We start from the raw sequence: 10,561 nt of genomic DNA on the forward strand, positions 1-10,561 counted from the left end.
AAAAGTGGCTTGTCTAAAACTTTAATGTTAAATCCAACTTCACAAGTAAGGAGGATTTATTATTATCATTCCAAACATATGAAACATGAATAACCTACTCCTCTCTTGTCAGGAATTACAGATTAAAAGTGTATTAAGGAATTCCTAATGCTTGCCTATGAGTGAAAAAAGAAATAGGCTGTTTGTCACTACCAGGACATGCAAAACATATAAGTACATGTCCTAACTTTTACTTACATGGCACCCTGCTCTTAGGGTCACTTAGGGCCTACCTTTAGGGTGACTTACATGTAATAAAAGAGGAGTTTAAGGCCTGGCAAGTAATCTTAAATGCCAAGTCAAAGTGGCAGTAAACTGCACACACAGGCACTGCAGTAGCAGGCCTGAGATAGGTTCGAAAAGCTACTTCTGTGGGTGGCACAATCAGTGCTGCATCCAACTAGTACCGTTTGAAGTACAGGCCCTGGATGTATGATATACCACATTGCAAGGGAGTTACCAGTAGAACAAATGCCAATCAGGTATACACAAATGTCATCATGGTGAGAGAAGCACATGTACTTTAGCACTGGTTAGCACTGGTAAAGAATCTGCAACAAATGAGAGGCAGAAAAGGCAAACCTTAAACCACCCTAAGGATGACAGGTCAACAAGTGGGTTGTGTGGATTTAGGAAGGAAAAAAAGAATCAGAGTAATGAGATTAATTTTATTTATTTATTTATAAAGTTTCATATAGCGCAAACATGACCCAAAAAGGGTATCAGAGCGCTTTACCTGTGGTCACAAAGGAAGAATATTATAACATCAATCTCCACATTGCCTCTTCACTCTCCTCCTTGCGTCCTGAATCCTCCATATTATTGAGGATATACACAGGTGGTCTGCTTAAGCATCACCAGCCCCTGTGGGAAACCAACTCAGACCTGTTAAAACAAATTTTTATATAATGATGTCAGGTTCACATAGGAAACACAGGAGACTGAACAATGGACCCCATATCTCTAGCTTGAGATTATCGACTCCCAGTTAGAAATTTCAAAATGTGCACACAAAGTCCAGGTGAAAAGAAGTATTTGTGGAAAAGCCCCATTAGCCTCAGCTCGAAGATGGTGATACTTCTTGTGAACCCGTTCAGAGCCCACCCTTACCGGTAAGTTAGCCCTATGCCCAACCCTCATCTATCCCCAATAGTTTTTTCCTTTGCAGAGACTGCCTTAGCAGTAGTGTCATTTAAAGAAGGGATGGCACACGGGTTGGAAAAAGTCCCTGCAGACCCCTTCAAATCAGACACTTCCATCTGGGTCACTTACATTAATGTGGTTAGAAATGGAATTGCAGCTGAGGTAGCTATACCTGCCTCATGGAAAGGTGCTGAGATTGTTCCGGTTTTTACGAAGGGGAATCCTTGCATCCCCTCACACTACCATCCAATCAGTCTTATAGATAACCTTCAAAAGGTTTACTGTAAATAAGTGTTAAAGCAACTTTTGGATTGGTGTGATGAAAATCAAATCTTGTTGAATTGACAGGCAGGTTTTAAGTCCAAAGTAAGTACAATCGGTCAGGACTTCCATTTCTTTCTGGCCAAGTAGAAGATTGTAGATATGGGAGGGGGAGAGCTTTTTGTGACATTCATTGACCTCCATGCCGTGTTCGATTTAGTCCCCAGATAGAAACTGTGGGAGGTTCTGCAAGGGATGGGATTCCCTATAATTTGCTGCGTATAATCATGCTTCTCCATGAGGGGAATTCTGCAAGGGTTTGGTGTGGCACAAGAGGAGACCTGACTGAGGCTATTCCTGTTGAGCAGGGTGTGCCTCAGTGCTGTGTCCTTGAGCCTACCCTCTTTCTTTTATACATCAATATTTGTGTCAGATATTTGTTTAACTGTGTCAATGACTCCCCTATTTTGACAGGACAGAAAATCCCGATCCTTTTCTTTGCAGACAGCATTCTTTTACAGGCTAAAACTAAGAGGGTGTCTTCAAAATTTGATAAACAGCTTTAGTCTGTTTTGTTCTGAGTATGGCCTCTAAATTAACATCTTTAACGCAAAGAAGATGGCCTACTCTAAAATAGGTAAAGGGTGTTGTCAATATAGGAAAGGAAGCCTTGTAAAGGGTTGGGGAGTTCGACCATTTAGGAATTCGGCTGGCAGAACCTGGATCTTATTACCCGCAAATCCTTAAAAGCTCATTTACGATCAAATATAGAGCAGGGGAGATACGTAGATTTGCTAAAAGGGCCTCTTGGTTTCCAAACCTCCCCGCTATGAAAATTTATGAGTCACAAGCCAGGGGTGCAGCTCTGTATGGAGCTGAGCTACGGGGTCACTGTAACATGGGCACGTTGAGTGTTGCTGAAAACCATTTAATTAGAGCCCTTACTGGTCTAGGAAGGGGCACGCCATCGGTACCTTGTAATGATTGTGCTTTTCGCTAAAAGGACACACCCAAACCATGCACTCCCACTTTGGAAGCAAATATACCACTGCACCTTTAAATAATACACTTTGAGCAGCACTCCCTAAAGACGAGGAAAAGATGCAGCACTCTCCTTAGGCGAGGCAAGAAAACAAATCCAGGTGCATTTATAGTAACACACATAAGTTTCTTAATGCAATATTTTAGAAAGGCAGGCTGAATATATCAGTAATTGCAGACTCCCAAATAATTGAACAATTAAATGAACAATTGAATTAAAATGCAGTATATACAAGTAGCAAAGAGTAGAAAATATATTGAAAATGGTTAGAAACACCTCAATGATTGAATTTGCATAATCCTTGCCAACTCAAGCTGGGGAAGCCCTTCAACAGCCCAGGAAGGAGTTCAATGAGGACTCAAGATCCGTCACCTCCACAGCAATACGTCTATTCTGTGGTGAACTTCCACCTGGCCCACAAAGGTTCTCAGCTTTAATACCATTACTAAACGTAAGATGAAGCTTCTAGAAAACTTCGCCCCTTCTCATGAGAAAGAACCGAGCTGGCTTTACCAGTCTGCATCAAGGCCAAGACGGAGGCTGGCCAAGCTCCCGTATTTTGACTTCGAGGCAGAGTTGTACATTAAACAAAAGCAATCTTTCAGAAAAACAGAAAGACCTTGAATGTGAATAACCAAAACAACTTGCAAGCACTGCTGTGCACGCAGAAAAAACTGCAGCAAGGCAAAGCCGAGAAAAAAGAATGACAGAGGCCATGTCAAAGCCAATAGTAAGCACTTATAATTCTCATAACCCAAACAACTTGCAAGCACTGCTGTGCACACAGAAGCAAGGCAAAGTCAGAAAACAAGATGACATGAGGCCATGTCAAAGCCAATAGTACTGTTCTACTCCGTGACAGCTCCCACTAAGAGACAGCAAGATTACAAGACAGATGAGAAGCAGGCATATGCAGGACCATCCTACATTAAGGCTAGGGTAAAACAACACACTAAAGTCAATTAAAATGGTGGTAGTCGAAGGTCATCATAGGGTGCCAAACCACAAGAGTGGCTCTTTCATTACATACCTCTACAACTGGACTTGGGTATCACTGCAATTGCAGAATTGTCTGCACTGAGACCACTACTGTATTGGGTGTACGTTTGGGCTAAAAATGAATTGGACTTTTATCAAGAGGGACTTGCAGGGATCTTAAAATTGCATTCAGCTATAAAAATTAAATGACAGGGTTTTATTTAAAAAGCTTTGCTTGTTCTCAGTCTGAAACGTTTGAGAAAATCATCCAGGGAGTGAAGGAGGAACTCCTTGGGCATGGAAGAATCAGGAAAAAGAGAGCACATTCTGCTTCCTGTGAAACACAGGTGTACTTCTGGCACACACTCCCAAGCTGTGCCGGGTAGCACTTGATTCAGGAAAACTCTCAGATAGTGGGAATCAGTGACAAGAGAACCCAACTCTACCAATCTTCATCAAAAGATGCTACATTTAAACCTCTCTAATTGGTGACAAGGAAGGCAGTCGGAAGGTAGTCAGAATCAACAAAGATTTCTACCTAGCAGTTGGCAATTTAGGGCCTGATTTAGATCTTGGCGGGCGGGTTACTCTAGCACAATAGTGATGGATATCCCGTCTGCGGAAATATAAATCGTATTATATCCTATAGGATTTATATTTCGGCGGCCATGATATCCATCGCGGTGGTGATGGAGTAACCCGTCCACCTACATCTAAATCGGGCCCTTAGTCATCAGTGAGAAGTAAGAAAAACCATTTGACAACTAAGGGCATAGGCCTTGTGCAAAGGGAGCATGGGATGGGCCTGCCTATCAATCAATCAATTTCTTTATTTCGGTTGAAATAACCATAAAAGAGTACAATACAATATTTAAAAACAATCATCATAAACAAGATATGCCTATCACCATTGTTTGAATCAGACTGTCCCAGATTAACCTTTTCTTGCAAGAATTGTAGAACACGGGATGGCTCACAGACTTTGCATTGTGCAGCCAGCTTTAGATAACTGGGCTGCTTACAACACCAGAATTGTGTGCGAGGGAGTAGGGGAAGCAACAATGAAGTGTCTTGAGGATGACGCGCAGATGTTTGAAATGCATTCCTTCGTATTGAGAAGCTAGCAGAGGAATTTGAAGGCCTGAATAATGTGGTCAGAGACATAGCAAATGATAAACAAGTAAACAAGTCTTAATATAATTGCATTAATCATACCTGGAAATCTAAATTGGAAGTATCAAGGCATTTTTGTGAAGGTGTAATAGAGGCAGTAGTCCATGGACCATGGTTCTGCCTGGAGGGCCTTATGACTCAGAACAGGTGAGAGGAAGTGGTGATGAGCCCTTAGGGCCAACGAGCAAGACACAATTTGTATGCCCTTTAGTTCAGCACGTTCAAGATTTTTCCATTAGGCTGTGAGTTCCAGATGCTTCTAATAGGAAATGGATTGGAATGGCATCTCATGCTGAGACAGCAGATTATCTAAATGATGTCATTGCCAGGAAACCTCTACTGACGGGCAAATCACGTTTCTGTACTGCTGAGCTGTGAGCAGTGATCCCCAGATCCAAAGTCCAAGTACCACTCAAGGGACCTGCCATCACTCTTATCCATTTCTTTCCCTGGATGGCATCTAATCTTGAGCCATGACAATAACTGAAAACCAAAGGTGCTGTGGTCCCTGAAAGTAGGACAAAAGGTAAGCAGCCTTGGTAAGAGACACCACACATGTAATTCATTCACTAGCCAAATACGAGGCAGGTTGCGTCTTTACGTCCTCTTTTAACAACAGGGGCGGAGCTAAACATGTTATATAGGAGCAAGGGGATGCAAGATCACCATTGAGGTGTGGACACATCTCATTGAGAGGAAGGTCTTGGACCAAAAAAGAAAATGGAGAGGTAGTGGCGCTTATCCTGCAGAAGAAATGCATAAGCTGTCAGTGTTGGAAAGTATCAACACGAATCAAAATTGGGAATTACGGTATTCTTGGCATATGCTGCAGTTCAAACCTCCTCCTTACACATGCGGTCTTTCCTTTTCAGGATAGCCAAGAGCATAAGATTGTGCTATATGAAAACCCCAACTTTATTGGAAAGAAAATTGAGATCATAGACGATGATGTGCCCAGTTTCCATGCCCATGGATACCAAGAGAAAGTTTCGTCCGTACGTGTTCAAAGTGGCACGTAAGTATGCCATACCAAGATCCCCAATTGAAAACTAGATAGTAGATTGATGATGTCTTTATTTTATAGGGGCATCGGACGATGTGAATGTGAAAACATCTAAATATTGTACTTGGAAATAACTGTAATGTTGTTTGATAGGATTTTGTATAATTCTTGTGCCAGAGCAGTCAAGCTGCGCATAGATATGGATTGTAAATGGTAAATTACATGTCTATAAACCAAACATGGAGGATTAAATATGCAACACAAAATATCAGTGCTACAGAAACACGAACGTCTTTGAAAGTACTTAAAATTATATTTAAACAATTCCAATCCTGTAATATACCTAACAAAGCATTAACTATGTATTTTCTTGGATTGGGGGTATGTTTAGTAGAAGGTTTATTTGGCAACTTCACACCTCCTTAGAGGAGAACAGCAAAATAAAATTCCCCGAGGTATATTTAACATATGCTTCAATAACCAAATAGGAAATCCTAATACTTCGTTGTGCTATTTTGTTCACTCCAAGTAAGCTCTAGGTTGTTAAGACTGCCACTAGTGATAATGGATAATTATTACAAGGCAGTAAGCCTCGCAAACGACTGCAGGAGATTACACAGTTTAGCAAAATGACATCTGTGCCCAAAATTTGAGTACCCTTTAAACCATGATAAGGAATTTAAAGCCGGCCACATGCATGGGAGGACATTATTTTACATGCACATTCTTTATCAACGCCTAATTGTGAGCAATAGTCCTACTGAATTATTCAGACTAATCGGGGCTACAAAGTTAATTGCTGTACAACCCAGTAAATCCCTGGTTCTCAGATGATTTAAAAAGTCTGAGACAAGAAGGTATTGAACTTGATTACAAACGGCTAAGGCCTGCCGGTAGCTCTAATTGTGCAGGGTGACATAAACCAATTAATCCGCTAATCACAAACTGCGTGTTTGAATAGTTGGCACATATGGACAATTTTAGTGAAGGGGAAAAGAAGAACTTAAAGAGGTTATAGGACGTTTTTAATTTAACTACCAATTTACACGAGTACGCTTTGAAATATTGAAATAACAAGTAGAGTTCCTGAATTAGACATCTCAACTTTATTTATGAATGCAATTTATTTGTGGGTGCATATTCCCATTTTACAAGATGAAATGTTCATGCATTGACTAAAAGCCATAACATACTCACTTGTGCAGGCGTCCCTTATGCCTTGAGAAAACTGGGATATTTTTTTAGAACTTTTTTTAATTGGTGCAATGTTCTCTTTGTTGAGCTAGCCCAGGTCATGTGCTGTCTCTTGAATCTTCATTATGGGATATGTGCATGAGGTGTGGTGCATTGCCCCTACCCTATCAATCACAGCAACTGAGCTATGGTGACAACGTATTTATTCTATTTAGTTTGGCACAGCATTTTTATTATTTTGAGTAACTAGTAAACTCTTTTCAATTAGTCATCATAGAACTTTCTTTCATTCTTTATTTAGGGGATTGTGACAATTTATTTTTTTCTTATGACGTAGGCACCGACATTATAACTGGCACGATTATTTCTTTGAAATCAGATCAGAATTTGAGCATACACAACACTGCGTCACTAAATCCTCATTTCCTTTTGACCAAATGGTTCCCACTGCATTCAGTTGTGATCTGTGCGTTTTAGACCTTGGACTAAATATGTCAAGTGGAAAAAACACAGAGGTCATTCCACTGGTTATACAGCAAATTCTGCCTTAGACCTGCAGATGCTAGCTCCAAGATGCAACTAAAATTAACTGGAATGTTGTTAGTAATGCATTACTTAGTCAAAAGGCTATAGAGCAGCAGCTGTATCTAGTAGAAACCATTTGTAACTAGAAAATGGAATTTCGTTTTTGGTCTGAGAACGCAAGAATGTGCATAGATTAATAAACCTCATGTATCAACTCATTTGAGCCACAATGAGAATCTCAAACAATGCTGCATGAAGCTACAGCACTACTTTCATGAGCACTTCTGTGATTTGTCACTCTTTCTCTTCTCAGGTGGGTTGGATATCAGTACCCAGGCTACAGAGGTTACCAGTACCTGTTTGAAAAGGGGGATTACAAAGACAGTTCTGATTTTGGCGCCCAGCACCCCCAGATCCAGTCTGTGAGGCGCATCCGTGATATGCAGTGGCATAAGAGGGGAACCTTCCATCCCACCAACTAAGAAACACACCTCCTCCTCGAATTGCCGCTGACGCGAAGGAGAAATGAAGATGCTTTCAAGTGACCTGCTGCTGCTTTCTAACTGCATGGGAATCTTCCATGCCACTGTGTGATTGAACCTACTAAAGCAACTCAATAAAGCTTCGCATTCCAAAAGCATTATTGTCCTTGTTCTTGCAAGCCACAGTTAACAGATGTTGTAGGAACATGGTTTGGGAGGTAAACGTCCGCAAGCAAGAAAAATGCACATAAAGAAATGGTCAAGAATGGTGTACTAGTGGTTACACTTCCTAGCTGATATCAAACGTGATCATTTAGGTAAATCTGTAAGTTTTAAGACCCTTGTGTAAGTAACCCCAATTAAATTGAATTTGAAAAAAACATTATATTATCAATTCCATAAAACATAGAGACACAATCTTAAATGCACAAAGCCAAAGAAAGCAATCACAATCTAAATATTAGAATAATGTAGAAATGAAATTACTATTAGAAATATTTGCAATACTAGGTTGCATAAATGGTCCTATTCAAAAATTATTTTATTCTTGCTAGTTGAACTTACACATGCACACGGCTAGACATAAGTACAAATTTACTTTGGAAAACCACAAAAGGAGAATTCGCGCTTATAAAGGATATTATTACCTTATAATGGATAATAATACCTCTGTGTGGTGTAATACTACAGCTGAGTAAATATTCTCTTTGACCTGGTAAGAGTGTTTCAGGACAGGGATACCTTGAAAAGTTTGGGAGGCAATAGTGTGTTTATGCGCATTCACAAACTTAAAAGCACACATTTCTATCATAGAAACAATTGGAGATTTTGTATTATTAAAGGTAGGAGCAAATCTGTTTTTGGGGTACCTCTGGGAAAGGAAAGTCTGGTAAAGCTTTGAGGTTTAACTGAAACCCCAAAAATATTCTGTATGAGAAGAAAAAACAAAAGCAAAATGCAGTTGTACTCATCACATGCACAGTTGGGCAATGTGTACAGTTACACATACAAATCTGTGATCTCATGTACGTAATTGGGAATTTACAAAATAATTTCACAAGTACTCCTGGAAACCTTAGTGAAAATGTGTACATCTGTAGATTTATAAAATATTTTTATGAATAGAGCCCAACGTATTTGATTCAGAGAATATCATAAGATAATGTGTCCTAATGAAAAATTAATTTGTGATAAAAGTCTAGAAAACTATCTCAGGTCTTATTTAAATTTCTATTTCTATGACAAACCTTACAAGACACTAGTTGCACATTCATAATATAGACATTTAGAACAACCAAGATTATCCTTGCAGTTTCAGGGCAGACTTCCATCATTTCATTTTTTGTTGTTGTTGATTGAGTATCCCTTTTTATTTGAATTTTATTTTATTTATTAAAGGAGCAAAAATCAAGAAAATTCACCCAAGTATAGAAACAATTTGATTCACCACCAACAATTAATGTAGATTTTCAGTGACTATCAATCAATTCTGTAAAAAAATGAAAAAATAAATTTTGTGGCATGGTCCGATCAAGTACACACATTACTTTAGCTATTAAAAAGTAAATCATGAAATTGGATTATCTATTACATTTGGTCAATGCAGTTGTACCAAAGCTTTAAATGTGATAAAAACAAGAAAAATCATCAACATGCAGAAACCCTCATATCTGTTTAACCCCCAATAATGCATGACATTTTTCAAAAACCATAAATAAGTTCGATACAAAAGCATAAACATTCTCAGAATCTGTAAAATTAAGGAATAAAACATAAAGTTGGATCATCTATTGCGTTGGCCATTTTAGTTGTGGCAAAGCTTTAAACTTGATCAGGACAAGAGAATTCACCCAATTACATATTCAATCATATATGTTTAAACATCAACAATTAATGTAGATTTTCGGACTCTCTATATCAGTTCAGTACAGAAAATTGATCATCGAGCTCATATAGTAAAATCATCCATTGTGTATTGTTTATACAGTTACAGACACACTTTAGATTTGATCAGACCTCAGACCCGGCCCACCTGAGTCTAACCAGTCCTCTATTCCACATTTACTCTCGACCCACTTCACCCTTGGTGCCCAGATCCCCACGTTTCCTAGCCGTCTTCCCCTTATGGTTAAAGAGGGTTTTCTCCAGATTGTACATGCTTAACAAGCGCGAAAGCCACTGCTACATTGTTGGTGGTTTCGTGTTCAGTCAAGTCAGTGCTATAAGAAGATGTGCTACAGCCATAGCAATAAATAAAAAATAGAGCTTACCCCTAGAAACCATTGTTCGATACCAAATAGCATCAGTGATGGAGTGGTGTTAACTTCTACTTTAAGTGTCACATTCAAGAATGTCCCAATTCCATCTTTTAATGCCAGTAGCTACCCCATTATCTTTGATAACTTAATGCATGTGCAAAACATATGGGCCATATCTCCTGGGGCCTCTCCACAGCGAGGACAGTTATCATCGGGTCTTTTCTGCCAACTACACAGCTTAGCAGAGGTATAATACAGATTAAAATTAGTGTTGTAGTGCTGCCTTCTCAAGCTTTCAGTAAGCAGAATTTCCGTACCCTCCTCAAGCGATTTCTGCATATCTGTACTCTGGTTCTCCAGCCTTTCCTAGCATCCACCCACAGGAGACTTGAGATCAGCTGTTGCCTGTTCACTCAGCACTATATAAATCTGGCCAGTCCTTTTTTCCTGTAACATGAGTTTG

At 39.5% G+C, this 10,561-nt stretch overlaps 1 protein-coding gene across 2 annotated transcripts in view; it reads left to right on the forward strand.

Moving 5' to 3' along the window:
- CRYBB2 (crystallin beta B2) overlaps positions 1–7,995 on the forward strand; it is a 59,274-nt gene extending 51,279 nt beyond the window's left edge. For both annotated transcript variants that reach the window (XM_085636312.1, XM_085636311.1), the window contains exons 5-6: positions 5,509–5,651; positions 7,672–7,995. In XM_085636312.1, coding sequence (XP_085492438.1) covers positions 5,509–5,651; positions 7,672–7,840 — 312 coding nt within the window. In that variant the 3' untranslated portion in view covers positions 7,841–7,995. The remainder of the gene's footprint in view (positions 1–5,508; positions 5,652–7,671) is intronic.
- The last annotated feature ends 2,566 nt before the right edge of the window (positions 7,996–10,561 follow it).

Source organism: Triturus cristatus, chromosome 11 (assembly GCF_964204655.1).
Source record: "Triturus cristatus chromosome 11, aTriCri1.1, whole genome shotgun sequence".
Lineage (NCBI taxonomy): Eukaryota > Metazoa > Chordata > Amphibia > Caudata > Salamandridae > Triturus > Triturus cristatus.